The sequence below is a fragment of the Ooceraea biroi genome, chromosome 12, assembly GCF_003672135.1.
Source record: "Ooceraea biroi isolate clonal line C1 chromosome 12, Obir_v5.4, whole genome shotgun sequence".
NCBI classification, from domain to species: domain Eukaryota; kingdom Metazoa; phylum Arthropoda; class Insecta; order Hymenoptera; family Formicidae; genus Ooceraea; species Ooceraea biroi.
This window is the reverse complement of record NC_039517.1, coordinates 9359906-9387741: the sequence shown is the minus strand read 5'-3', so window position 1 is coordinate 9387741 and position 27836 is coordinate 9359906. Positions and strand designations below refer to the sequence as shown.

The following is a 27836-nucleotide window of genomic DNA, read 5'->3' as shown; positions in this document are numbered from 1 at the left end:
AATCGTGAATTCGTTTTGAATTGAAGAATGATGCTGAGATGTAACATAAACGTAATTTAAATTTCTAAAATAGTTTAATATCAGGAAAAGAACATTTTTGCACGCTTTATCTATTTCGCAAGTGATCGTACCCGATATGGCGTTCCTAGTGACATTCTCAGATGTCTAGCATTCGCGATGGAATATGGATACATGACGTTCTTTACCATTCCCCCGAGGCATGACTCCATCTTGAATGTTTTGTGCGTGCAGGCATCTTCTTTTGGAATCGCGTCATCAGGATCGAAGCGGGCGGCGAGAATGCTCTCGAGATATGTCGGGAGGCTGTGTCTCCTTACGAGAGGAGTATCTAAGTGCGGTGTACACAAATGCTCGACAATTTCAGACGCGACTCTGACTGAGGTGGTCGGCAAGCGTACAAAGATACAGGTTAGACGCGCACCATTACGCGACCTTTCCCGAACACGGTGGTCCAAAAGGACGTTCAAAGAACCGCGTCGGAGGATTCGCGATGGAATCCTCGGGTCGCTTTTAACGTCGTTCGGACATCGATGAGCCGCAGTGCAATCGCTACCGTAAAATGATACACCTAGTCCCGTTGATTCACCTGCTCACAAGCTTGACAGGTAAATCGCCCTTCAGTAATCACACCTAATTGAATTTGAACCGAAATCGACTGAAAAAGGTGAACAATGTCGGCTGTAGATTCTCGATTCGGTGTCGCGTTGAGAATTTCCCCGTACAGGATCCGCCGGACTGAATTTCTTTGTTCATTGATGCACGCATGTTACATCTCCTTACCTTACCCTTAGGGATGGGTGCGCGCGCTGCGAAACATGAAGGACAACATCTTCATCGACGTCTCCGACGGTTCGACCTGCGAGATGTTGCAAGTCGTCATACCCAAGTCTGCGAAACCCACTAGTCTCACCTATGGGTGCAGCGTCACCGCAGAGGGGGAGTTAGCGTTAGCACCCAATGGTAGAACCGAGCTGCGAGCCACTGACGTGCGCGTAGTCGGCGCGTGCAACGTGCTGAAGGACAATTACCCGTTTGCGCCGAGAAAGCAGTACGATCAGGACTACATCAGGCAGTTCCTTCACCTGAGACCAAGAACGCGCAGCTTCGCTAGCCTGCTGAGGCTGCGCGATCTTGCTAGCGCGGTGATCGGCGATCACCTGCGGGAGAGGGGGTTTATAAACGTGCACACGCCGATTCTGACGTCCAACGATTGCGAGGGCGGGGGCGAGGTGTTCCTCGTCAAGCCGTGCTCCGAGGAGATGCTCAGAAGCATGAAGAAGGAGGGTCAGTTCGATGAGAGCGAGATCTTTTTCGGCAACGCTGCTTACCTCACGGTTTCCGGACAGTTGCACCTGGAAGCGGTAGCAAGGTGACTAGAACTTTTTCACGCGTGCGTCGCAGCAACGCAATCTCGTCTCGTCGCAATTAATCGCGATTAATTAAATCACGAGATGTAAAGAATGTATTGCTAGAACTTTTTCAGAGCTCTTACAAAAGTGTACACTTTCGGGCCCACGTTCCGTGCGGAGAACTCCAAGTCGAGATTACACTTGTCAGAGTTTTACATGCTAGAGGCTGAGATCGCCTTTGTTGCGCGTGTCGAGCAACTGATAGAGGAGATCGAGCTGCTAGTGAAAGAGATCACTAGGCGAATGATCGATAAGGGAGCGGCGGATATGCACTCGGTAGGTGCAGACCCGGAGCCGCGATGGCTGAACGAGAGATTCGGGTGTTTCACGTACGAGGAAGCGCTCAGGGTGCTGAGCGATCACGCAAGTCACCTGGAGCGTCCGATCAAGTACGGAGAGCCGTTGTCGAAGGAACACGAGTTGTTTCTGGTGCAGCATAACGGCGGGGTGCCGGTTTTCCTGATTAACTGGCCGAAAGAGATGAAGTCGTTTTACATGAAAGAGTGCGCCGACGATCCGTCCAAGGTGAGCCGGTGTTTAACGCACGAATACTGCGCGATCTCCGCGACGAGGTGTACCACCCGCTTCTCGCGAGCCTAAACCTTTTGTGCATTTTCTTGAAAGGTAGCGGCACTGGACCTGCTAGCACCGGAAGTCGGTGAGCTGGTGGGCGGCAGCGTACGCGAGGACGATTACGGGACGTTAGAGCGAAAGCTACCACCCGCCGGCGATTTCTCGTGGTACTTAGATTTGCGTAAATACGGGAACGTGCCGACCGCCGGCTACGGAATGGGATTCGAGAGGTTCTTGCAGAGCGTGCTGGGCATCAGCAACATCAAGGACACTCTACCCTTCCCCAGGTGGCCGCACAATTGCAATTTATGAATAAAGATTTCAGGGCTGCTGTGTTATTTAATCTATACCCCTGGTGCAAGGAGAAACTTGTCGTTGCTGCGTTCGCACGGCAAATTAGATGACGTCTCTTCAAATGGAAAAACAGTGTCGCGGCTTGGTTTCTTTAACGGAATTGAAGTAAGATATTTTCAAATATTCGAATATTGGAATGGAATTGGAGGGAGTTTCTATCGATTCGATTTCTCTTTTTTTTTTATGTACAAATGTACGTTTTATTGGATATACACATGAAGCACATTACAACACAAAAGATGTTTTTTTTTAATTAATGTCTTTATTGTTCTTTTACTTACGGACTCGAGTCCGTAAAACGCTAGAGTCTTAGAGCTACAGTTATCGTAAGGGGACGTCGCGTAGAAAGGTCAATTAAAAATGAAATCAAACCTGTAATAAAGAAATCTTTTATACGACAAAATATAACGCTTTATCCAATAGCGGCATTAATAGTAGCACTATTAAACTAATAACAATTCCTTACTCGGTATAATCGTCGTCATTGTTTTTCCATCGAGACAATTTGCATGTATGTTACAAGTAGACGACCCATATATCACATAATTTGTACACTTCAAAAACGAATTCCAGGTAATTACTTGGCTTTTACACACTCGAATCATTTTATCAGGGCAATTTTCATTCGTTTCCGGGAGTTCGTCGTATTACGAGTACAAATAGTACTTAAAATTTCGGGTGAGTCGATACGCTGTCATCGAACTGTCCCAAGTACAAGGTACTCGAGAGGGTTTCAATGAGTAAATCAGTATTATACAAGTGACAATCTCCTATCATAAAATACGAGTACTCGGCATACTAGCTACTCCCACCTCTCACACGCGGAATGCTACTGCACATCTTTTTTTTAAATTACATAGAATATGTACAGTTCTACTCTCTCTCTCTCTCTCTCTCGCTCTCTTCATTCGCACAGCTCGCTGACTGTTGACTAATATTTAGAATATACATTCATACTTGCGCGCAATTTACATCCATTTCTAACTTGTACGACGTGACGGTCACCGCGGAGTACGAAGGGAACTAGAAACCGCGGGTCTTGGTCTTATAATTCGAGATTTATATTTGCATTCGTCCACTGAAATGTATATTAATTTTTTAATCGAGAATTAGGCTGCCAATTAAATTTAAAGAAGTAAAAAAAAACTTAGAGAAAGGAAATAGAAAAAGAACAGCTGCGCGCGCGCGGGAAGCGAAGAGCTGGTGAACGGTATTCCGCAGGGATGCGCATCATGTCGTACAAGTTGTACAAAAGTACGATGTACAAGTATAAATTTCGATATCGGTACTAGATTCGAAAAATTTTATACAACGCGGGCAAGGAGTCCACCGAAAATTTTGTACACGTAGTATTTACATGATGGAGCAAAGTCCCGACAACTCCTGCCCCTTTTGCACCGGTGGCAGATTCGACAGCTTTCTACCTTTCAGACTCGGTTTAATAGAAGCTGCCACCAACGGTTTCTCCGCGTTCTCCTCTGCGGGCATCTCCGCCGCTGCCTTCTCCTTCTCCTTCTCCTTACTCTCCTCCGGCTCTTTGTTGATGTTGAGAGGCTTCGTGATGTTGATCTTGATTCGCGACGGAGCCGCGGGGATGGCGGCCGGCGTCGAATCGAGCTCCACGTTTCCGTCGATGGAACTCTTCACTGCGGCGTACGTCGTGTCGACCGTCGCCGGCTCGCTCACAACGCTCTCTTCGGGTTCTAGTAGAAATGTGGAACAACGTGTTACAGAATCATCGTGAAAAGTAGGAAGATTTTTTTATATTTTATTATAACTTGAGATGTGCGGAACGCATACCTGGTTCAGCGTCCATAGGCTCCACTTTGACCTCCACGTTGGCAAAATCGAACGCTTCACCTTCGGGCTGCTCATCAGCATCGTCGTCCATCGGTTCCTCCTTGATCTTGATATTATCGAAGGACATGGTCGCCATCTCTTCACCCAAAGCTTTCTCCCCTTCGCTCGCCGACACGTCCTTCTCGGCACTCTCCGCAACCGCAGACTCTTCCTTCGCGTCCTCTACCGCTGCCTCCCCTTGCTCCGCAGTCTCACTTTGCGCAATCTCGGAACTTTCTACGTTCTCGGTTTCCTCCTTGTTCTCGGACGCAGCGGTTTCCGCGAGACTCCCTTCCGCCGCTTGTTCCGAGTGTTCCGCAGACTCGGGTTCCTTACTCGACGTTTCCGCGTCCGACTCTTCCCGCTTAATCTCGTCTGCGGTCGCTTCTTCGGAACATTCGACCTTATTTTCGTCGAGCTCCGAGACCGCTTCGTCTAGTGCCAAGGCTGACTTTTCTAATGCCCTCTAAGGTTTGACAACAAAACAGAATTATATACAGACTTACCGCCAGGCGCTCTGGTGCGATGACAGCGATAATATAGTACGGTTTAGCACGTGCGATAACAATTACGTAGTAGAGAGATTATTATTATATAAAAGAGGAAATAAGAATTACGTTGCTACATTATAATTCGTACCGCAATCTTGATTATAGTGCAGGTGAAAATAATGTTAGACAATATAAATGTGGATGAAAACAAAGGGAACTCGTGAAAGATTAAAATCATTTTTCACGTTGCTTTCGTGCTGGAGATATGCTAATATATATATATATATATATGCATATATATATATGCATATATATATATACATATATATAAATTAAATTACATATCTCCCGTGTTAAAAGTGGAAATGTGTGTAAATTTCAACCATTCATTTTACGCTTGCACTATTGCTTTACGAACAGTGTGAAAAGACTTTACGAGAACCGTGTCATGAATATGAATTATTGAGAGAATCACGTACCACTAGACTTTTTTCCTATTTTTGTAAGAATGCAACAGACGGAAATTTCGTTAATACGATACACCGTCAATATGCCATGTCAGTCAACGGAATTTAAATTAATGTGCGTGCCAGGTCGAAAAAAAGAGAAGCACCAACCTTGTGATCCTCCAGACAGAGCGGATGATAATTCTTATTCTCGTAATTGACGGCTGGCTTCAATTGCCACTCCTCCTTCTCCTCGTTATAAAATTGCTCGAAGGCGTCGTGGCACACCTGACACCGCGAGTCCTCGTCGCTGCCAGTCGGCACACTGGGCTGCAACGTTTCTTGCGGCGAGTCATCAGTAGCCATGCCGTCAGTCTCGGCTTGCTTCTCCGTCTCGAACCAGCTTTGCACTGGGTAAGAAAACGACAAAACAAAAAAGAAAAAACTGATCATGAATTATCACTTTAAACATTTCTCTCGTCGAAATTAATCTCTTGTCCTAATATTTACATCTAATAACGCTCCATCATTTACAATAAAATTGGATGTAGCTGCAGCATTAATTAAAAACGATTATAGCCGAAAATTGAATTTTTGCAATTGGAATTTGCACGTTTCAATCGTGAGAGAATACACACCCCTGTCCTCTAGATCTTCGATCTCCTCGAACTGTATCCAGTCACTGACATCGTAGTACCACGGCCGGGAATGCGCCTTTCTCGCGGAGTCTCTCTCGCGTCTGTTCTGTCTGAAGTGCCAGTCCAAATGGTGGCTGTATCGAGTGGCCAGCTCCGGTGCAAAGCGGGCGCCGCACGAGCTGCACTGCATACCGCTGTACAATACCGTGACGATAGCTGGTTGTTTACTGTAAAAGAGAATCAACGTTCAGTCATCAACAGAAAATTCTTGACGATGTTTTCAGCGAGGAAGAGCGATGCTCCGACGAGCAACTTACACTTTGAGAGTCTCCGGCTTGTCGAAGGAGACCGGTGTGATCTCCGTCTTTTTCTTTTCCTCTTCCTCCTGTTTCTTTTGCTCTATGGGACTGGGTACGATACCGGTTTCGACCAACCTTTGGAACAATTCGTTCATGTTTAGCGGCAAAGGTGGCGCCGGTGGCGCGGGCGGATTCTCCGCAGGCTCGGCTTGATACGACAAGCCGGATGCTGGTGCCATTGCCGACGGCAAGACTGATGACAGCATGTCCAATTGCAAATCTGAAATACGCATGTTGTAGAAACGTTGTCCCGCCTTCTAGGGTAATATATAATCTATACCTACCTGACTTGGAAGTCGAGGCAAGATCCGAGCCGTCTTGCGAAGTGGATTCATGCTCGACGACAGGTAACTGGCTTGGTACGGGAGGAGCATCGACCTTCGGTTTTTGCGGCAGCAGAGGCGTCACTGGTGGCGGGGATCCGATAGGGCCTTCACCTTTCATCCCAGCGATCTTCACGTAACCGGCACGTACGCCTCTCGGCAAGACGGAGAACCTAATAAAATGTTTTTTATCTCTGACGATAATCGGTTTGGGCAGTCCCCCAAATTCGACTTTAAAGGGTCGCCCGTTTAACAGGACCGTTTGCAGCGCGTCTATAAATTCTAGCGTATGCGGTTTCCCTTCAATTTCGAATCTACAAAAGAAAATGCAAGATTAATATGTATTATTTTGTCAAATACGTAAATATATATTTAATAAATTTTTTTGTATTTAATTTTGACGCGATTTTTCACGCGTTGCGCGAAGAAAGTACTCACATCTGCGGTTTCGCATCTAAGAACACCGGTACCATATTTCGCGCGTTGATAATAAGATTGATCTTAGCCACCACGAGATCCGTTCTCTTTACGGTACCAATCTTAACTTGCGGCGGTGGCCCCTCCAGCTTAACGCTGATTTTTTTCCCACTGAGATCGATCGTTATTGGCATGCCGCCGAAATAACACTCGTACCAACGATCATCGACGTACAATTCTCGAGTAGGCGCGCCGAGCTTGATCCTAAGACGCAGAATTTGTAATATTACGTGCAACCCAACATGCAATATGTTTCCTGTTTCCCATAAAAAATAAGAGGCGAATAGACAAATGCGAATATACAAACCTGTGCACTTCTCCCTCATACATAAATTCTTTGTATTGGTCGTTAAACGCACACGTTATGGTATCCTTGTCGTCGATCAGTATTCTCCTGATGCCGTCCTGGAAGCCAATTTCCCGCGGGTCGTCCCAGTTCATGAACACCACGCCGGTCTGCCCGTAGTATCGTATCTCCCGCGGTACGTTGTCGATATTTATAGACTTCATGGTGTCCCTCGCGATCTCGGCCAACAATTTCGAATCGGGCGGCGGTAGCTCGCGATTGTGCGCGCTCAGACTTTTCGTCGTCGCATCTCTGCCGTAACTCTGATCGTTGTCCTCGAGGTCGTACTTGGCGGACGTGTTCGGTGACGCGTTTCTGCCGGACGCCAGGGACGGTATATTCGAATTCGCCATGAGACCCGTCATCGGCCCATTGTTCATCATCATCGCGGGATGACAACCCATCCCCATCGCGGGACTAGGCATCGGGCCCATCGGACCCATCGGACCGTTTGACAATAGATTCGGCATGATCGGGCCGTTCGGTCCCATCGGGCCCATCATGCTTGGTCCCAGCCGCGGGTTGTGGCCCATGTTATGATTGAAGCCGCCGTGGTACTGATAGTCGGGTCGCATCGGCCCGAAGTGCCTCGGATTCTGCCAGGGCCCGACGTGTCGCATGTCCGAGTTGAAGTGCCCCTGCGGTCCGCTGTACGGTGGGCCCGGCGGATGCGCCCACGGCTGTTGCCACGGCTGTTGATTCTGCCATCGCGGCCCGTTCGGATTGCGCGGCATCGGATGCTCCTTGCCTCCCCTCATCATTTCCTTATCGTTGGACGGATTAAATGTCGCGGCACGGTCGCCAGGCATGTCCATGTTGATGCCTTTCTCCCAGATTACCGTACCGGCTTCCTTCTCCTTGCGCTGCGCCGCCCGCAACTTGCGGTCCTCGCTCATGTGCAGCACCTCCTGTATCAGGGTGTTGTACTGTGTTTTCGTGATCGTGCCCTGGTTCAGTTGCTCCGCGGCCTGCTTCATTATGATCTCGATGTTTCGATCATCGTTCCTCTCGGGCTTGTCGTTCTCCCTGCCCCTGCGTCCTGGCCTGATGTCTTGTTCCTCGTTCGACAACGTTCTTCGCCTCTCCTTCGGATCGTCCGGCAGCTTATTGTACAGCCTGAGACGACCCAGTCGATCCCTGTTACGATCCCTATCGCGCTTATCGTCCGCGTTGTTAACTTGCTTATCTCTTTCGTTCTTTGACGGCGACTTCAACTTCGCCCAGCTATCCTTGCCATCCTCCCCCGAGATCACGGGCGGTGGAGGTGTCGGCGGTCGGCCAGCTTTAGGATGCGTCAGAGTGCGCAGGTCCACGTCCTCATTACCAAATAGTCTGCGAAGATGAAGAGAAATGTATTTAGGAATCGCCGTGATAGCGGATATATAGTGGGAAATAATTTGAACCTAAGGTATAGATGTATATGTTACAATGCGCGTGATAGATGAGACAAATAAGAGGACAAATAAACGATCAGCCTGTTATTGTCTCTTCAATACAGTCGAAAATAACGAACGAACGAGAGATCGAACGACGGCCGTCGAAAGCGGTAAGCGACAGATCAAGAGCGCGAGTCCGCAGCGAGAAAAACGCGTTATTGTAAATCCGTATCTGTTAATTGTATCTAAGTGTATCCGCTCGATATATGTATATATCTTCTTTTTTTAATAATTAAATATATATAACGTATGTATAATTCAGGATAATAAACACGTAACGGTACATACGCATCGAACTTTTCAGCTTTAGTCTTCTTAACGGAAGTCGTGTCTGTATGCTCCTCGCTACGCCTCTTGTTGGTGTTAACCGATGGTAATACTCGTAGATCTAAATCCTCTTCTGAAAAAGAATTCAAGATAAACTAGCTCGTGTAAAACGAATTTATTGGGAGAAGAAACCTTAACATTACCATTCTGATTCTATGTCCCTAATTAAGGGAATAAGAGTGACTTTAGAATCAGACTGTCAGAAAACGTTCTCCTAATGAAGAAATGTATAGACTTCATCGGGTTATCGGAATTACACAATTAAAAGAGCGAAAGAAGATAGCGTGGCAAATTCAACATTTTCTCTCTCAACGACTTCATCTGTGTTTAGATTTGCAATTGCTACTAGAGACGAAGCAAAGCATTGTAGTCACCTTTATGAAAGAAAAAAAAAATGCAAGACAGAATGTTTAGCATAAATTAAGAGAGAAAGCACACACGTGGAAACTGATAGATAGATTGATCCTCGCATGCACGATCGAGATGTAAAGAGAAGGTTGTTTCGTGAATAAAATTACGCACAGGTATAAGTATATTTTACCAAACGCTGTTGACTTACTCTTTTCGGACAGGGAAACAGCGGTGTTGGGTAGAGATAACGGCGCCCTGAGATCTTCGTCTTTGCTAGAGGATTCCAATGTTGGCTCGGCAGCGCTTTGAGCATTTCCAGCACTGGCTGGAGAATGTTGAGGACTAAGACTGTCGTCTTTGTTCCGTCTTACGTAATTCCTCTGTCTCGCGTTCGGCCGAATCTCTTTAAATGCGGGCGGGTGAGGAGGAGACACTATCAACGAACCAGATTGCTCCTCCTCGGTGACGCCGCCAGAGCTGCTCAAGCTTGAACTCGACTTTGAATCGTTACGTCGTGGAATCCTATACGGGGGACTTGGACTACGCTTTCTCGATTTGGTGTTCTTCTTGCGGCTTTTAGAAGAGGCTTGGAAGGAGGATTGCGGAGGAGTGCGTGAGGATGGTGAACTGTCCCCGCTGTCTTTCTCCCGCGATTTCGACCTAACCGGACTCGAATCTCTGTCGACTTTCAGTATCTTATTCGGGCATGTCAGGGGCGGCTTAGATCGCGACTTACTGCCTAGTTTCCTATGCGAGGACTTCGAGGAAGCGGAAGACTTTTCCGCAGAGGACGAGGAGGAGCTGCGCGAGCTCGAACTTTTCGACTCCTTCGATTTGGAATCGCCGCCTCCACTTCCTCTGTTGCTCGCTAACAATACTGAAGACGAGCTATTACTACCAAGCGATAAACTTTTGTTGGAGCTGCTGTTGTTACTGTTTAGGTTACCACTACTAGTATTAGACAATCGAGGGTCTTTCTTTTGACTTGTTCGATGCGAGACAGCATCTTTATTTATATTAGCACTGATATTTTTATTATTAACGTTGTTAAGATTTGTATCAGTATGGTTGTTATTCATAACGCTTAATAACGTCGGATTATCGGAACCGGCAGGGCTTGCCGGAGGCTTGTTGATAGTTGCAGTCGGTTTCGAAAGTAACTGCTGTTTTAATTGGTTTGAATTTACAATTATATTGGCAATTGCCTGAGTTTGACTTTCACCCCGCGACTCTTTCGGCGTACCCGGTCGTTGTCGTGGATCTACGGTTGGCACTGCCACATCCTGAACAGCAGGAGTGGGTTTCAAACGTGGATCTCGCGATACTGGCTTAGCCGACGCTACTGCTATACTACTAGCCGGTGCGATCCTTGGACCACCATTCGCTCCTGCGTTCTTCAAAAGGGAAGCAGCGGCTGCTGGGAACTGAAAAAGAAAAACAGATCGTTATTTAATTGAATCCTAAATAGGATTTTAGGCCGCTCAATATTAATATTAATAAGTTCCGCGCTTACAAGGTTACACGTGCGAATTTTCAGCTCACCTGTTTCATTACTTGTTTCGATGTTTGATTTGGTATCACAGGCGCTATGGGTTTCCCTTGCTCCGTTGTATCCGTCGACGAGGCATGTGTCGTGGGCACGACCTGTCGCAACAGAAGAGAAAAATTTTAGACCATTGTTCGTACGAAGAATAATTCGTATTCAGCTTTGCGAAAGCCTGAATTACGCGAAGTTGAATTATACAGGACCACTGTAAATTCATAACTTACCATTTCCGTCTTAAAGCTTCCGGCTTGCTTGTCGAGCTGCCTCTGTTGCTGCTCTAGACTCGCTTTCGCTTGTAACAGTTCCAGCTCGATCTTCTTCTTTTGTAACTCTATCAATTCCCGTTGCTTCTTCAGCAACTGCTCCCGCATTACCGCCTCCGTCGTCGTCACAGGTTCGCCTGGAGGTAGTTTGACAGGCTGCACGATTGACGTCGCAGTTTGCTGAGGCTGCAAACATTTTCGTATTTTGATTACGCCTGTTCAGAACGCGTCATAATAACAATAATAATAATGACGAAGAGTAATCCGTTACGTTCATTTAAAACTCACTATTGAGAGAAATCGAGGATTAACGTGTATAGATCCTGAGGAAATACTGGTAGGAGCGGCATGTATGATCGGCCACGCGGGATCGATACTCTGTACCCGCACGTCCAACGAGAATAATTTCTTCGGTGGAAATACGTCGTTCCACGTTTGCCGCAACTTCCACATGCTCGCTCTGGTGTTCTCATCGACCTGTTTATGGGAATGGTAACGGTTATTTTACTGCACCGATGGAAAGAGCCGTGGAAATGTCGCGCGAAGCGGACTCCTTCGCAACTTGAAAGGTATTTTTATTATCCGAGGTCTGATACGAGGTTTATAACACATACGCTGTCTTTTTCATTAATCGTTTTCGTATCTTAAAAATTCAACACGTTTCAACACGTTCGAACAAAAAGCGAGATACTGCCGTTTAGAAGAAAGAACTTTGTAGAGGAAAGAACTAACTGTGTAAAATTCATGTGTAGCGTGCGTCTATGAAGCCTCTCAGGAGATCCCGAGATCAATGACGTTATATTGATCAAACAATTATCTTATGTCATCGTAAAATATAGAGACCAGAGGAAAGAGACAGGGTGGCTCCACACATGCCATGAAATATTCCTGAGACATGAAGGAGCTCGAGTTGGAGTTTGCAGTTTCGTTTCATCACGCACGGAAGAGAAGCTAAAGGTTACTCTCGGTCAACGGCAAGGAGAATTGATATAAAAAGTATTCCTAACAGTAATTCTTTCGACTTTGATATTTTGCGCATACAAGTGTAATAACTAAACGGCTAAATATCTCTAAACGCAACTGTTTTCGAGTAATCGCTATTAGAAGCAGCATTTATTTTGGTTTTCTTTCCGATAACAATTTTCTTACATTAGCATTATTATCTTACATTAGCTAGGAGGAAAAAGGTTTTCTCCAAAGTCCAAAGTTCATTCATAAAAGGATGATGAGTCATCAAGGGAAGAAAGTTATGAGATACGCGGCCGCGTTAATGACCCAAGATTATCGCGCTCGATATAGGAAAATGGTATTTTCAGGATCATTGGTCGCGCGAAGGAATCGTCTTCACGCTTGTAATTCCAGAATTAACGCAGTCTTATAAAATAGTTTGGAAAGTAACGTAACAATATAGAATAAAAGACGATATGTACCTTTTCGAATACTCCGCAGAAAGTGTTCACGATATTTTGCGTAAAGAGATTCAAATAGTCTCCGTTGACGTTCTTGACAATTGAGTCGATGAGATAGAGTACCGGTAACTTGATATCACTCCTCACCTGACAAAATATAACAATGTGATATAACATATCTGTTTGTCATATATGTCACATCGAGTATATCAATAGTGCATACTCTGATAGATATTTAAAGTGCTATATATATATTCTGTTATTATATCTCTTTTATTTACGTGCAAATATAAAGAGATGTTTCAATACAGTATTTCTCATAAATAAATAAATCGTACATCCTTTGTCGAAAACTATTTTTCTTTGAAGTGCTTGATAGAAATACTCGAGCATAGAAATCTATAATTGAATCTTTGCTCAAATTTCAAAAGAATAATTTTCTTTTGTAAGGGGTAATATATAATAAAAATCTTCATAACAGATATATTTTATTTATGTATATATTTATTTAAGCCTTTTTTCTGGCTTATCTGCCAATACATTTAATGCTGAAAATAAAAGTGTTGTAACGCATACACAATAGCTACCTATCAAAAGTTTCCGTCAGAAAAAATGTCTCAATTTGTCAAAAGATATACACAGCTAAATAAAAAATGCAATAGTTTCGAGACATCTTGGAGAGAAGCGTCTACAAGTAATCGCTAATAAATATGAAGTAGTGATATACTCATGCGTTATCTAATCATAAGGCAATGTATTTGATAGTATGTATGCGTTATTAAAATGTGTATGTACAAAATCTATAAAGTATATAAAACATCGATTGAACTATATCTTCTATCTCAATTATAATAAAATACATACAGTACGTTTGCATTACGACAACTGCAAATTTAATCAATAATTCGAGAAAGTATTTTAATGTATAATCAATATCGCTGAGTAATATCGCTATGAACGTTATACACGCTATGAGTTTACAGCGGTCTCCAAATTATTGCGTTTACTTAGACATTTTAGACAATATATTAAGTATATTTAAACTATTTGTGTTTATAGCACAAATTCCAATAATAGATCACTTTTCAAATATCGCCAGCAGCAAATACATTGACTGCGTTTCTCGCAAAATTTTACAGATCCTTTGTAGATATCTTTACAAGTAATTTGCATAAATAATATGTATATAATGCAAAAAAAGGTACTATCACAGACAAGATCTATGTTATCACAGGATCGTTGCACGTGCAATGTGATGCATGAGAAAAATAGAACTCTTTACTGAATTTGAGAAATGTTTCTACTGAAGTGGAATATCTTGTATTTTCGGAAACACAATGCAATAACAGAGACAAAAAAGGTTTGCAGTTTCATGGAAATTAATAATCTTAATGAAATTTTATCGATTTTGAGAACATGAACGAGATATCGTTTACATATACAGTATCAAGCGGTAATTATAGCAACCAAGTAATAATTTTAGTAAATAAATAACCTTTTGTAGATGAGTTTCGACGGCTTGCACTATTGCTGAGGCATGTTCGATGTTATCTTCCGCTAGCATAGTGAGCATGTTAATGAGCGGCTTACTGTTGATTGTAAGATCCGATAGCGATGAGATATACTCATCTGCTACTTCTTTGGATTTTGTCGATGCCATATCGATGTGTTTGCAATGACAAAATACAAGTAATCTTCAAATCGAGAGGAGAGCTAAGCCCACACTGTAATATAAAAAAGCTTTAGCTATATAACAGTTCTTCACATCTTTAGAGTTAAAAAAGAATTAAAATAGAATTAAAAAAGAAAGATAATAAAGGCTACAGCCTATAATAAAATACAAATGGAACTGGCATATGGAACAATACTTTTTAGGCAAAGTTACAAGAAAAGCTTGACTCATTAAAAAGCAATGTATTTCTGTATCAAATAATACAAACTCTAATTTTTAGAAAGGTTGATTGAAATTTTATTCTTTTCATAACAAACATTATGTTGCTACATGACTGTGTACTATTAATAAAATATGCTAGCAAAGCAAGTTTATTTTAAGAAATTTTAGAAAATTATTTAAAGAAATCAGAAATAAAAAATTTTTCTCTTACATCTCACTTACATTGCTCACTGTTATACATATTGCACATATTACAAATATCAATAGAAATAAAACTTTCCAAAATTCTCTTATGGTTTGCACCTCTTTCAAAACAAGAACTTTATCGGGACTTATTTTACCTACCCATAAATAGAATTTTAACTACCCATTTCACTTTATGAATCAGCCCTTCATGTACTTTAGCCTTGAAACATTGATCAATCAGATAAGGTCTAGTAAAGCTACTGTTCAAAAGGAATGCAGACATCTATTTCCAAGGTAATCTTTTCTGGGCCTTATCAGGTGTCTTAAAATGATTAAAGACAAGGTAAATTGGGTCATTGAAATAAAGAATTTTGTCCATCCATAGATTTTGCTTGACGGACGTTTCGATTTTAATGAATGTATCTTGCCTTTGAAACATCTGCTAAAACGTATGACCCAGTGAAACGCTTCCTCGAAAAGAATGCAGGCGATAAAGGAAAAACATTTGGAAAATCTGCGTTTTTTGCAGTTTTGCAAATATTCATGTAACAGTGAGCAATAGATAAAATAAGGAAAATAAAACTCGGAAATTTCTTAAACTAATCTCGCTCTTAATTATGAGATACTCGGAATTTTTATGAGTCACGTGTTATTGATAATGTTTTCGATTATCGTGCCCGAAAAACAATGCGCACTTTCGCCGTTGCAAAGGAGGAATGTGATACGAAAGTGGCTCACGCTCTGATCACCGCATCTACGCATACGATTTTCGTGTGAAAATGAATCTCTCGGGCACGTGCTCGGCGATGGGTCGACGTTGCGGGAAATTCGCACGAGATTTCGAGCAACGACTATTTTTATGTAATAATACTTACGGGTTCCAGACATAAGGTCGGCAGTGCATTCGCACGCAGCACTTATCGATTTCGCTCAGTCTCTCTCTCGGATTCTCGTCCTCTCTCTCGCTCTCCTCCGTGACGAAAAGCAATCCACAAAACGCCGAATTTCACCGGATTTCTCAGGCACCGTTAAACCATTCACCACGCTTATCGAGCACGACTCGAAGGCCAGCGCTCATAGAAGAATTCGAAGAGCATCTGGCGGATTGTCGTCGTCCTCGTTCGCGTCTTCCTCCAAAGACCCTCCCGTGAAATTCCTCGTTTTTTTCCCGATCGCGATTCTACAACACTCTAGCACCGTTCTTGATCCCCTCCTGTCCGATCGTGAGCGATTATCAAATCGTCCGAGTGCGCGGCGACATACATCCGGGAAAACACCAAATATCCAAATCACAAACTGAACGTCGAGCGAATAATCCACGCACGAACACAACCGCTCGCGAACGACTCTCCACAGAAAATGGCCACGGTGCACAGCTTTGTTGTAGCCTCTTACAATCTTCCAACGCCAGAGCGATGTAACGTCATTTCCTATTGGTTGCCCTTCGCAGTGGACGGCGGTCGCATCGCGAGAATCCTCCAATCAGCGATAGCAAAAGAAGAGTGCTGAGGTCGTGGCGATCGCCTGCAGCCCGATTTACATGAAGCGCGCCTTGCGGGTGAATGATGCAAGTTTTTCAAGTTTTCCGAAAGAATATGCGGGCGAGAATTTTAATAAAATTTTTATTACTGCAAAAATCCTTGAATTGTTACGAACTTGAAATTAACGCTCGGACGGCCAAAAAAGTAGAAAGTCTCGAGTGGTATTTTTACGATGCGGTGGACGTTTAGTTTTACACTATATAGTGATTTTCAGTTAGTCCCTATAAGAGCCGGCGCAGCATATTATTTTATAATCAATATTATTAATTATTAATTGATTCTCCGTATCTCGTTTAGATTTTGGTACAATCTTAGGCTAGAAAGTAACGAATAATTCAGAATATCTGCGATTATTCAACTTAAAGTCAACGGTAAAATCGTTCCCTGCACCGAACGCTCGGCAACGTCACTTGCGCCCTTATCGACCGAAAACGCCAACGTGACATGCCCGTTTTGCGCGACTCCGTCGTCTGGCACGGTTTGACAACTGCGAGAGGTGTCAGGTACACGTCGTCAACAGATTTCTGAAGGTTTGACGGGCGCATAGCTTTATATGCGATACCGGGAGCGCGCTCGTCGTCTCTCTGGGATCGCAGTGCTATTCACGAGCCACGTAACTTGACTGACGAGGAGAGCGTCGTCGCAAAGTGTTCGCCCGGGAGATCTCGGAGGATCTAAACGCGCCAGCGAGGAGGTTAGATTTTCCAAGTCGCCTACAATTCCTCTGCAGAGAGTCATGGCGAGCTTGCGAGACCGGCAGATAAACGCGCTGAAGCAAATGCTGAATTTCAATCGGTCCGAGCCGCGACTGGAGGAGGCGGTGCCGACGTGGAAGATCCTGATCTACGACCGCCTCGGCCAGGACATCATCTCGCCGCTGATATCGGTGAAGGAGCTGCGCGAGCTCGGTGTCACGTTGCACATGCAGTTACACTCGGACCGCGACAGCATCCCCGAGGTGCCGGCGATCTACTTCTGCGCGCCGACGGACGAGAACCTGGGCAGGATCGGGCAGGACCTGCAGAACGGCCTGTACGACATCTATCACCTGAACTTCATCTCGCCGATCTCCCGGCAGAGGATGGAGGACCTAGCGGCCGCGGCGCTGCTCGGCGGCGTCGTCGCCAGCATCCACAAGGTGTACGACCAGTACGTCAACTTCATCACGCTGGAGGACGACCTGTTCATGCTGCGCCATCAGAACAGCGACGCGATATCCTACCACGCGATCAATCGCGGCGACGTCAAGGACAGTGAGATGGAGTGCGTGATGGACGTCATCGTTGACTGTCTGTTCTCGGTGTTCGTCACGCTGGGCACTGTACCTATCATAAGGTGTCCCAGGGGCAACGCCGCTGAGATGGTCGCCAAGATGATCGACAAGAAGCTGCGCGAGAACGTGTGGGACGCGAGGAACAACCTGTTCGAGGGCGAGCCCTGCGCTACCGGTCACTACAGCTTCCAGAGGCCGCTGCTCATCGTGTTGGATCGCAACGTCGACATGGCCACACCGCTGCATCACACATGGACGTATCAGGCGCTGGCGCACGACGTTCTGGAGATGGCACTGAACCGGCTGGTCGTCGAGGAGAGCGTGGGCCGTTCTCCCGCGGGTGGCACGCGCTCCAAGACGCGCGCCTACGAGCTGGACAACAGAGATCGTTTCTGGTGCCAACACAAGGGCAGTCCGTTTCCCAGAGTGGCGGAGGCGATCCAGGAGGAGCTCGAGCAGTATCGCACCTTCGAGGAGGACGTGAAGAGGCTCAAGTCGTCGATGGGCATCGACAACGAGAGCGAGGTAGCGCTGTCGATGGTGTCTAACAACACGGCGCGGCTCACGAGCGCGGTGAATTCGCTGCCGCAGTTGCTGGAGATGAAGCGGCTGATAGACATGCACACGTCGGTGGCGACCGGTATCCTGAACGCGATCAAATCGCGGCGGCTGGACACCTTCTTCGAGCTGGAAGAGAAGATCATGAGCAAGCAGACGCTCGACAGGAGCGTGCTCGAGACTATCGGCGATCCGGACTGCGGTACGCCCGAGGACAAGCTGCGTCTCGCCATCATCTATTACATCTGCACGAACACGTCCGACGCGGAGTACGGCAAGCTCGAGGCAGCTCTCACCGCGGCCGGCTGCGAGCTCAGCCCGTTGGTCTACGTGAAACGACTGCGCAGCTATACTAGGATAGCCGAGATCCAGAGCAACTACGAGGGCGGCGGCACCAAGACCGTGAGCATGTTCTCCAAGCTGATGAACCAAGGCTCGTCGTTCGTCATGGAGGGCGTGAAGAATCTGGTAGTGAAGAAGCACAATCTGCCGGTCACCAAGATAGTGGACGAGCTGATGGAGTCCAAGCAGTCGTCACGGACTGAGGAGTACCTCTATCTCGACCCGAAGCAGCTCAAGCACACCGAGCACATGCCGAAGAACCGACCGACCTTCCAGGATGTGATAGTCTTCATGGTGGGCGGCGGCAATTACATCGAGTATCAGAATCTGGTGGATTACGTGAAGCAACGCAGCGGTGCCGGCGTGAACAAGCGAGTGATCTACGGCTCGACGACCTTTATCAACGCCAAGCAATTGCTCAAGCAACTCTCTCTGCTCGGGCAGGAGGTTCACTCGTGAACGCGCGACGCTCGTCGCTCCTATCATTTCTTGCGTTATCTCGGATCACGCTTTTCCTTAATAAAACTGTCAGTAGCTCTTGTACAAAGTGTACGATAAAAAATAAAATGCGGCCCATTGTTTTTAGCAACGCTCCTCGCCTTCTGCTCAACCTTTCCCTTCTGCCACGTGCGTTTTATCTCACACAGGGATCTCTCTCTCTCGTTCAAACGCGTGCGCAATTACATTGAATTTGTTTGATCGATCAGTCGAATACGGCAGGTGTACGCGTTCTTTCGATTACATTTTTTGGAGAACATATGTATGTATATTCTGACTGACGTTTGCTAACAATCGCGCTAAAAGATAATTTGATCTTGAGAAAAATGGCCAGCGTGGAGAATGAATCAAAAGATTTCGTGCAAAGGGCTGTCATTATAACAGATCCGCAAAAAGCAGTTACAGAATACTTTATATCCAAGCAAGAGGAACGTCAGTGCATCAAGTGCGTAATGTATTATAAATAATGTATTAGAAAATGGTTATAAAAACATTGTAATAAAGTAGCCTCAATTTTTAATATATAATTTTTCTTAATGTAACAGCTAATGTATTTAAAAAAATTGTAAGATAATGTAAAAATAAAAAAAAATGTAAAATAGACGAGCCACATTTTGATATGTAACAACTGATAAGCATACGAGCTGGACAATATAGAAATTATGAATTTCGATTTATTTTGTTAACGAAAAGAACGACGATGTTTTGATAAATATTAATAAATATGATTGAATAAATTTTTCTAATTTGTAATATACGTTCTCATCACGTTTATTGTAATTAAGAATTATATTCGTTATCTGGACATAACAGAAAATATCCAGAATGGGACAGAGCGAGAACCTGTCCGGCGACCGAAGTGATCAGGGCACGTCAGGAATTGACTCGGGTCGAGGAAACGTTGAAGGAGAAACGTGCGGAACAGGAGATGAAACGTAAGCACATGGACACGCAGTGGGAAGAGGCGAGAGAGCAGAACCTGCTGTTGCGGCAATCTTTCGTGAAGTTTGATAAACTCGTGAAGGAAAATGTCGAGAAGCGCGAGCGAGCGGAGCAAAAGATCAAGGAAGAACGTGAGCATCAAGAGAAATGTACACGCGAAGTACGGATCCGATAAGAGAAATAAAGCTTGCGAAATATTCTAATAAGATTTCACAAACTACTGATTTTAATTCTAATTAATTAGCTACTGCAGTAGAATAATTAAAATAATTAAAATCCATTTATACATTGATTATAGCTGATGATTTTTTATCAGATCGAGGAATTGGAACAGAAATTATGTTATATGCGAGACATACGTGATAAAATGCAACGATACGTAGCGGAATACAAAAAGTTCCAAAATTATTTGGACAGAGTGGTGAACGAGACGGGTGAATTCCAATCGATCAATGAAATATTCAATCGTTACGAAACTCTAGTTGAAGTTAGACAAGCTTTGTCTGATCATCAGGACAAAAATCTCCAGTTACTCGAAGAGAAAGGATCAGAAATAGTACGTTTTCATTAATTTTTATCGTCTATCATTCGAATTTTATGAAGTTATATCGGTTCTAATTTTGCATTATTCATTTCCGAATTATTAGTTTAATTGCCTATTAAAATTATTCTATTGAATTTTTTGCATATTATTTAAAAAGCGTATATATATATAGTATTTTCCTTTTTTCCGCTCACGTTTGCTTCGCATTTCTACCACTGCTTCATATTTTTAATTAATTTTTAATTAAGCTTCTCGTTCAAATTAAAATAAGCTTATATTAGCTTATTTTGCATTTTTTAATATTCCACGTTTTTAAATTATTGTATAATAAAAATCATCTTGTGTTAAGTATTCGAACAGTAAAGATACATTTCTTTGTATGCAGCATCACTTGTCGGAAGCAAAGTCGCAGATGTTAATGAGACTGAGTAATAAATTGGCGCAATTGCAAGCACGATATGATCGGGCAAAAGTGCAGGCATTGAAATGGGAGACGATCGTCTCGCGGATAAAGGAGACTGCCGCCGCTAAAAACCTGGAGCTGACGCAAGTGAAGGCGTGCTGCTGGAACATCTATCAGCAGATTTGCAAAAGGAAGGAGATACCTGTCAAGGTGAGCAGCGAGGACGTTGAGCAGCAGTTGGTTCACATCAAGCGGACTATCCTCGAATTAAGGCGGATCATCAAGGCCGTCAAGAAGAAAGCGCGAGAGGAGAGAGGTGCGCCGCAGGAATAAAAGCGATTCTTCTTGCGATTGCTACAGTGTCGTAAGTCTCGCGCCTAATGTACGGCAAATAAATAAAAAAAGTCGCAACTCCATAACGATGAATCATACGATGTGTCAGCTCCGAACGTGGTCGACGTCCACTCGTTCAAACAGATTTAAATAAAAAAGAGCTTCACCGCGACGTTAAACTGGCTAAAATGCAATTGTGGTCTCTATCTCGATCTTGCCATGATGATTTAATTATATTTGTAACTTGATAGGCTTTCTTTGCGAGCCTCAAATAATGTTGAGACGATGTTGGAAAAAGGTCAGATCGGAAACCCACGTAAAAACAGTGTCGTTTCTAATCCGCTTTATTGATAACGTTTCTGTATAATCTTCCTAGCTGCCGGTAAGTGACAGTTGGACACGTTATGAAGCAGCTCCGTATAATCGTCCTTGAGCCGTTGTTGCAGCTTCTGCATGGCTTCGACACGTGTCAGCGGCGCCTCCAGCCCCTCCGAGACGAACTGCATCTGTTCTTGCTCCACGCAACTGCATTCGAGGGAGACGTTAATCATCGGAAATTGATGCAGCTCGGCGTGCGTTCGGCGTTAAATGCGGACAATTGTCGATATTATTTTTACATTTACTAAAATTTACTGTTTTCCATCGTCGTTTTTCGAAGATTCAGGAGATTCAAAGTAGAAAATGGAGTTTTGAATGGAAATATTGGGTCGTCCGGAAAGTTCGTGCCGATTTTGAAGGAAAATTCAAAGGCAACATTTTTTTATGTCGATAAATATTTATTGACTTATGTATGCACCGTTTTGTTTCACAACCTTTGTCCATCTTTCACGCAACTGGAAGATTCCATTCTCCCAGAACTTCTTAGGTTTCTTGGCGAAAAACTCCTCAAGGTGGTTTTTTATGTCGATCAAAGAGTTGAAGTTCTTGCCGCTAAGAGAATTTTGCAAAGACCTAAATAAGTGAAAGTCTGAAGGTGCAATGTCTGGTGAATACGGTGGGTGAGGTAGCACATCCCAGCCAAACTCCAACAATTTTTGTCGGGTAGTCAAAGAAACATGAGGTCTGGCATTGTCCTGATGGAACACGACGCTCTTCCTATTAGCTAATTCTGGACGTTTTTCCTGAATCGCTGTCTTTAATTCGTCCAGTTGCGAGCAGTACTTATCTGCATTTATCGTTTGGTTGTGCGGTAGGAGCTCATAATATAGGATTCCTTTCCAATCCCATCAGACACAGAGCATGACTTTTTTTGGATGAAGGCCGGCTTTCGGAGTGGTTAATGCTGGTTCATTTCGCTTACCCCAGGATCTTTTTCGTTCTACATTGTTGTAAATGATCCATTTTTCGTCACCCGTCACTAATTGCTTCAAAAATAGTACGTTTGCGTTGCGCTTGTACAGCGAGTCGCAGATGGAAATGCGATCCATTAAATTTTTTCGGCCAAATTATGCGGAACCCATACATCATAGCGACTTACGTAACCAAGCTTCACTACATGATCGTGGACAGTGGTTTTCGATATTTTCAGTATCTCTGCTAATTCACGTGTCGTGTAGCGCGGGTTATTCTCGATCAGTGTCTTGATTTGGTCATCATCAGTAGTAGAGGGTCTGCCCGAGCGTTCTTGGTCTTTAAGGTTAAAATCACCAGCTCTAAACTTAGCGAACCACTTACGTACGGTTCTTTCAGCTAAAGCGCCTTCTCCGTAAACAGAACATATCGAATTTGTTGCTTGTGAGGCATTTTTGCCTTTCCGGTAATAGAAAAGCATTAAGTGTCTAAAATGTTCTTTGTTTTCTTCCATCTTCAAAAGAGTACAAAACTGACACGAATCAATTTATCTGAAACAACTTTTTTCCTAAAGATGCGTTGAAATGTCATCTTTAAGCATATGTATTATAAATCGTATGTTTTCAATAACATTGATATATTTAGACATGTTCCAACGCCATCTATTAAAAATCGGCACGAACTTTCCGGACGACCCAATAAAAAATTAATTAAAAATTGATGAAGCTTTAGGAGCTTTCGATTTTATATGCTAGAAGATAATGGAGATTGAATTGCCACATTCAAAGCTAAACGCGATGCACACCGACAATCTGCGGAATTCGGATCAAGATTGAGGGATCGCAGGAGGAGGATCGATGGGAACTCACAGGGCGCAGGGTTGGGTGGGCACAATGCGAGTAAGGGCGGGCACTTTCAGTCGGGGTTTCTTTTCCTCGTCCAGCCGTAATTGCGGAACTTTGCTGGTTGTGTCTACCCAGTAGACCTTGTGAAACATTTCGGTAATTCGTTTCTCAATGATGCCTAAGTAGAGCATGACGTTGCTCATGGTCACGTGAGTGTTGTCGCCGAGCAATTCTAAAATTGGCGAATTATCGCACCGTATCGTCTTGAAGAGACTATCGATCCCTCGCAGCAGCTTATCTATCACGTCGTTGCACTGGAACAAAACGCAAAGTGTCTTTGTAATGTTCGTTTCTACTTTGCTGAATACACGCTGTTGAATAGATTCAAATGAAAATTATTTAGTCTTTTTAATTTAACATAAAGGCCAAAAGTAACATTTATTTAAAATAGCAAACTAATTTCTATCTTTATATAAAAGTTTACTTATAATATAATGATAATTATGTTTTTTGAATATTTTTTATTACTTTTTGGGCAATTATTTTACCTGTGCGAGGTCCTCTTCTGCGGCGTCTGCTAGGGCGGTCTGTTCCTCCAGCTGTTTAGCGATCTTCTCCAAGCTCTTGGCTTGCTGCTGATCCCGGTGTACGTTCAAGGCACGTGCCTCGTCAATAGCCGCCGTCAGCTGCTCCATTCTCGCCTGAAGACTCTCCAGCTCATCATTCAGCTCATTCACGTAACTAAAGAGCGCGAAATTCTCCTCCTCCTGCTTGATGAAGTGCGCGGTGAGCTTGTCGATTTCTTGTTCGCCTGCTCGACAGCATTTATTTACGGTAGAATTAATTAATTGGAGTTAATTCGAGCCAGAAATTAATTTTGATCGTGAAAATCAGTAAAAATAATATAATAACATTAATGAAATGCTACATTTTTGGATTCCATGATAAAAATTGAAGCGTATCTCTCAGAGGCGATACACTTTCGCATTTGCAGCGTTTACATAATGACAGTAGGCTGCCTGATGAAAAATAGATCCAAGTTGCAAACCGGAAGAGAAACAGACTCTGATAAAAGATCAGACAAAACTTGAAAGTCTGTGAGACAATCTCATGATAGCAACATGAAAAGAATACGTTGCTGAAGATCAAAACGCCTAGTCACTCTAAGTAAGAATACACTTTACCGGTGAATTGCTTGATCGTTTGCAAGATCTGCGTGAAAGCTGCTATCTTGTTTTGCTTCTCTTCCCTCCTGGCCTGCCTCTCGGCTTCCTTCTTCGCGTTCAGATCGCCCATCTCGCGAAACTGTCCCTTCACGCCGAGAAATTCCTGCAGCTTCATCTCGTTGTCCAGTGTCCTCTTCAACTCGCACATCTCCGACGTATGGTTCTTCAGGTCTCTTATTCCCCTATGACGCAACAATTAGCACTTTGCAAAATTGTTAATTTGAAATTCGTGACAACTAGAATTTTCTTTCGGTCGACAGAAAATTATGCGAATTCGCGACTAGATAAATCAAGGAACCGTTACGGTATCAGACGCTAATCTGCGCAATCGGCGGAAATGGCACGCGCCATTGACTCCGTTGCCGATCGCTGCTCTTGGAGTTCCGAGTTTCTAATCCAACGGCGACGACGATTACGACAACGACGACGACGACGACGACGACAAAGTCAGGCATCCGTTTCAGACCTAGTGCAAAATGAATCTCGCGTCGTTAGCGAAATCCGCCGTCTGAATTACACGCGGATTACAACGGTTCGAACGTTTCCACTTTCGCGATTCCGTTCCATTACCGAACGGTAGCGGAATAACGTCACGCAAGTGTTGCGGATACCACGCGCATAAATCGCGCGAATGCCGGAATGTAATCTACGATCGCGTAAATCGCGTGACTTTACGAGCGGCGGTATCGCCGACGTGGAAAATCGGCGGGTCTACCTCTCGCGTAGCGCCTGGATCTTGTTGAGCTCCTCGTCTCGCTGATTGAACGTGATCGTCGCCTGCTCGATCAGGTCGTTGATGATCTGCTTGCCCGTGTTCACCTGGCCGATCAGCCTGTTCCAGAGCTGCGTGAACTGCGCCTGTTCCTTCAACAGGGTCTCGATCTCGACGCGTAGCTTCGTGTTGTTCGCGATCACCAGGTTGAACCTCTTCGTGGCCACCTCCACCCGGTTCTCCAGCATGAGTATCGTCTGGCTGTGCCGCGTCGCTATCTCCCGCGATTGCGTATCGGTGATCACTTTCATCTTCAGGCTCGTGACTTCCTTCGTCAGCTGCAACAGGATATCAAGATGTGTACAGCATTCCTAGCTGTAACTTGGCTCGCGAACGAAAGTGATCTGCATTTCCTGTTTCAACATCGACCGCGACAAATCGATCACTGTCGCGACGCTAGAATTATTAATCTTTCTATATTTATCGGTACAATAGTGGAGCAATTACATAACACTCGCGTTTGTACCGTTTTACATGGCAGCAGATATTACATTTCTACAAGAAATCAGAGTTCCCTCTCCGTTATCAAATCGCAAATTTTCAATTTACATTGAATTCCCTTCATTCGTTCATTGGCAATGCTAGCAACCTTGCTGATCTGTCCGTCGAGTTCGGCGATCTGCTGCTTCTCGTTCTCGATCATCTCGATATACGTGGCGCGTTTCGTCAGCAGGCATCTCAGTTTTCTGTCCATCTCCTGGTCCTTGCGCGCGAACGCTTTTGATTTCGCGGTCTTGATCGCCAGCACGAGCTCGGCCTTCTCGCATTCTAGACGATCAATCATATCCTGCTGATGACGAAGCTGCAGTCTCGCGTCCTCCGCGCACGTAGCCCGATCGTTCTCCATTATCCTGTATTGTGTTTTCAACCTGGACAACTCAGCCTCCGCCATGGTCTCCAGCTCCAATTCGTCCTGAGTCGGTTGTTGCTTGAGCGCCATTTTCGGGTCGACTTTATTCTCTGACAATCTTAAAATTTTAATAATCATGTAATATTACAGAACGATTTAAAAAAGTTCCGTCTTGATCAAAGAGAATCTTGGAAGTTTCAAAGCTACCTTTTATGTACTTTTCTTTCGCGAATTTAGATTCATAGGAGACAGCTTAAGGGAGAGAGAGAGAACCGTCAATTTTGCGGAAGACGTCGACGTCTTCGCGATCGGCGCCGTCGATCACGATGATCCATGCAGGGACGAGCAACACTCCTCCAATCGTCGCGACGCGCGGTGACATCGGACGCCGACATTTAAAGAAGACATCTGTCACCCCCGTACAGCTGAGCAGCTGTACAGCGACATAGCAGCTTCTGTTAGTACTTCCGGTTGCTAAGCAATCGGGCTCAGCGGCGTAACGTTCGCAAGATCCGTTAGGTGCCTATAAAAGAAGCTATTGTCAAGTGTGTATTTTTTATATTACCCAATTTGCCTGAGCGTCATGATATACGTCATGTCTACGGAATTCCTACAAAAACACATTATCAGAAATTTACGTTGATTAAAAGAAATATCCAAAGCAAAAAATTAACTAACCAAATAACAAATTGAATGTAAATTGCTATTAATAGCAATTAATTAAATTAATTTATATGCCATAATTAGCCGTTACATGGAAAAGTATTCTCTAGCTGAATGAAAAAAGCGGAAATTGATTTTTGACATCGGAATTGCTGTCATGTTAAGATTAGAGGTCCACGAAGCTCGAAAGAAAATCTTCGATGCTTCTGAGATATTGAATTTTAGAACTGCAACTTTCAAAAAGTTCTGAATTATAATTAAAGATCAAAATAAAAATGGAAAGAATTAAGGTGAAAGGAATTTGTTGGAATTAACTGTGCTCTTTCTTGAACAAAATAATTGAGCTATTTTGACGATAAATATTGTATTTATCGTTAATTCATTTACTAATTTTAATATAATATATATAAATTAATTTGAAATGGCAGCTAACGAGAATCTCTTAATGCTGCGTGTTGTTTCGCGCTGACCCAGTAAAAACCTGTCGCAATACGATCGGAAACGTACGTACAAATCGCTCCGCCCAATACGGGTTATCGATCGTTCAGGTAAACAGCAACGTCATACGCGTTTCATTTCGCTCATAAACAAGGTCTGAGCGGGAATTACGACAGGATCAGGCATTCCTGCGTGATGTAAGATGATGTAAGACGTAAGATCGCCAAATTTGACTCGTCTTCTTTATCCACGATGATCATTCCTTGTTTCCTTATGGCGAACGTAACGCTCGACCTGGTACCGAGCGCTTCAGATCCACGATCGCTTTTATGTCCGAGAAACGCGTTGCGTACGCCGCGCCCGCGCCGGTCGTTAGACGAAAATGAGTCAAGTCAAGACTGTTACATCAGCCTAGGTCTTAAATACTACCCACGCTCGTGCCCATATGCATCTGCACGCATATGCATTTCCTCCTCTTCCTGGGCTGTAAACATTCCGCAAGGCATTTCCGGGTGATTAACAACGTCCATCGCCGACCCGCCTCGGCTGGGCGCATCTCGCAAGTCTGCAGTCCTGCTGGTGAGTTCAGTGAGAGACCCATGGATATTCGGTGGGATCCAGTCAGGTGGT

At 44.3% G+C, this 27836-nt stretch overlaps 5 protein-coding genes across 6 annotated transcripts; 3 read left to right on the top strand and 2 right to left on the bottom strand.

Annotated features, from left to right (window-relative positions):
- Positions 1-177: 177 nt before the first annotated feature.
- On the top strand, positions 178-2338 carry LOC105282217 (probable asparagine--tRNA ligase, mitochondrial). Its single transcript, XM_011344008.3, has 4 exons — positions 178-429; positions 813-1390; positions 1505-1955; positions 2055-2338. The coding sequence occupies exons 1-4, from the start codon at positions 178-180 to the stop codon at positions 2313-2315; spliced, it is 1542 nt and encodes a 513-aa protein (XP_011342310.1). The 3' UTR covers positions 2316-2338.
- A 272-nt stretch (positions 2339-2610) lies between these two features.
- Positions 2611-16086, bottom strand: LOC105282215. 2 transcript variants are annotated; one of them, XM_011344006.2, is made up of 17 exons: positions 15564-16086; positions 14104-14332; positions 12630-12755; positions 11488-11676; positions 11161-11385; positions 10933-11034; positions 9599-10814; positions 9001-9112; positions 7238-8608; positions 6892-7134; positions 6415-6767; positions 6089-6350; positions 5772-5998; positions 5305-5543; positions 5167-5181; positions 4158-4662; positions 2611-4060 (listed from the first exon to the last, which is right to left on the bottom strand). In XM_011344006.2, the coding sequence occupies exons 2-17, from the start codon at positions 14266-14268 to the stop codon at positions 3711-3713; spliced, it is 5700 nt and encodes a 1899-aa protein (XP_011342308.2). In that variant the 5' UTR covers positions 14269-14332; positions 15564-16086; the 3' UTR covers positions 2611-3710. The 2 variants fall into 2 exon arrangements, with proteins under 2 accessions (XP_011342308.2, XP_011342309.2); XM_011344007.2 differs by lacking the exon at positions 5167-5181.
- Positions 16087-16691: 605 nt separating this feature from the next.
- LOC105282220 (protein sly1 homolog) lies at positions 16692-18989 on the top strand. Its single transcript, XM_011344021.3, has one exon. The coding sequence runs from the start codon at positions 16966-16968 to the stop codon at positions 18859-18861; it is 1896 nt and encodes a 631-aa protein (XP_011342323.1). The 5' UTR covers positions 16692-16965; the 3' UTR covers positions 18862-18989.
- A 213-nt stretch (positions 18990-19202) lies between these two features.
- Positions 19203-21206, top strand: LOC105282221 (coiled-coil domain-containing protein 42 homolog). The gene is made up of 4 exons (XM_011344022.3): positions 19203-19345; positions 19714-20002; positions 20159-20398; positions 20772-21206. Exons 1-4 carry the CDS (start codon positions 19227-19229, stop codon positions 21120-21122), a joined length of 999 nt encoding a protein of 332 aa, XP_011342324.1. The 5' UTR covers positions 19203-19226; the 3' UTR covers positions 21123-21206.
- Positions 21207-21450: 244 nt separating this feature from the next.
- On the bottom strand, positions 21451-27811 carry LOC105282224 (coiled-coil domain-containing protein 63). The gene is made up of 7 exons (XM_020032626.2): positions 26313-27811; positions 25845-26223; positions 25199-25533; positions 24442-24665; positions 23806-24068; positions 23282-23571; positions 21451-21647 (listed from the first exon to the last, which is right to left on the bottom strand). Exons 2-7 carry the CDS (start codon positions 26193-26195, stop codon positions 21467-21469), a joined length of 1644 nt encoding a protein of 547 aa, XP_019888185.2. The 5' UTR covers positions 26196-26223; positions 26313-27811; the 3' UTR covers positions 21451-21466.
- Between the last annotated feature and the right edge of the window lie 25 nt (positions 27812-27836).

Coding starts and splice junctions, on each gene's coding strand:
- LOC105282217 (XM_011344008.3), top strand. CDS start 178: ATGGAATATGGATACATGACGTTCTTTACCATTCCCCCGAGGCATGAC. Junction 1,391..1,504: donor CACCTGGAAGCGGTAGCAAG/GTGACTAGAACT, acceptor GAACTTTTTCAG/AGCTCTTACAAAAGTGTACA. Junction 1,956..2,054: donor GCGCCGACGATCCGTCCAAG/GTGAGCCGGTGT, acceptor TTTTCTTGAAAG/GTAGCGGCACTGGACCTGCT.
- LOC105282215 (XM_011344006.2), bottom strand. CDS start 14,268: ATGGCATCGACAAAATCCAAAGAAGTAGCAGATGAGTATATCTCATCG. Junction 11,386..11,487: donor ATCCTCGATTTCTCTCAATA/GTGAGTTTTAAA, acceptor AAATGTTTGCAG/CCTCAGCAAACTGCGACGTC. Junction 6,768..6,891: donor TTAGATGCGAAACCGCAGAT/GTGAGTACTTTC, acceptor TTTCTTTTGTAG/ATTCGAAATTGAAGGGAAAC.
- LOC105282220 (XM_011344021.3), top strand. CDS start 16,966: ATGGCGAGCTTGCGAGACCGGCAGATAAACGCGCTGAAGCAAATGCTG.
- LOC105282221 (XM_011344022.3), top strand. CDS start 19,227: ATGGCCAGCGTGGAGAATGAATCAAAAGATTTCGTGCAAAGGGCTGTC. Junction 19,346..19,713: donor GAGGAACGTCAGTGCATCAA/GTGCGTAATGTA, acceptor TGGACATAACAG/AAAATATCCAGAATGGGACA. Junction 20,399..20,771: donor AAGAGAAAGGATCAGAAATA/GTACGTTTTCAT, acceptor CTTTGTATGCAG/CATCACTTGTCGGAAGCAAA.
- LOC105282224 (XM_020032626.2), bottom strand. CDS start 26,195: ATGGCGCTCAAGCAACAACCGACTCAGGACGAATTGGAGCTGGAGACC. Junction 24,069..24,441: donor AACGATCAAGCAATTCACCG/GTAAAGTGTATT, acceptor GCTGTCGAGCAG/GCGAACAAGAAATCGACAAG. Junction 23,572..23,805: donor CAGAAGAGGACCTCGCACAG/GTAAAATAATTG, acceptor GTTTTGTTCCAG/TGCAACGACGTGATAGATAA.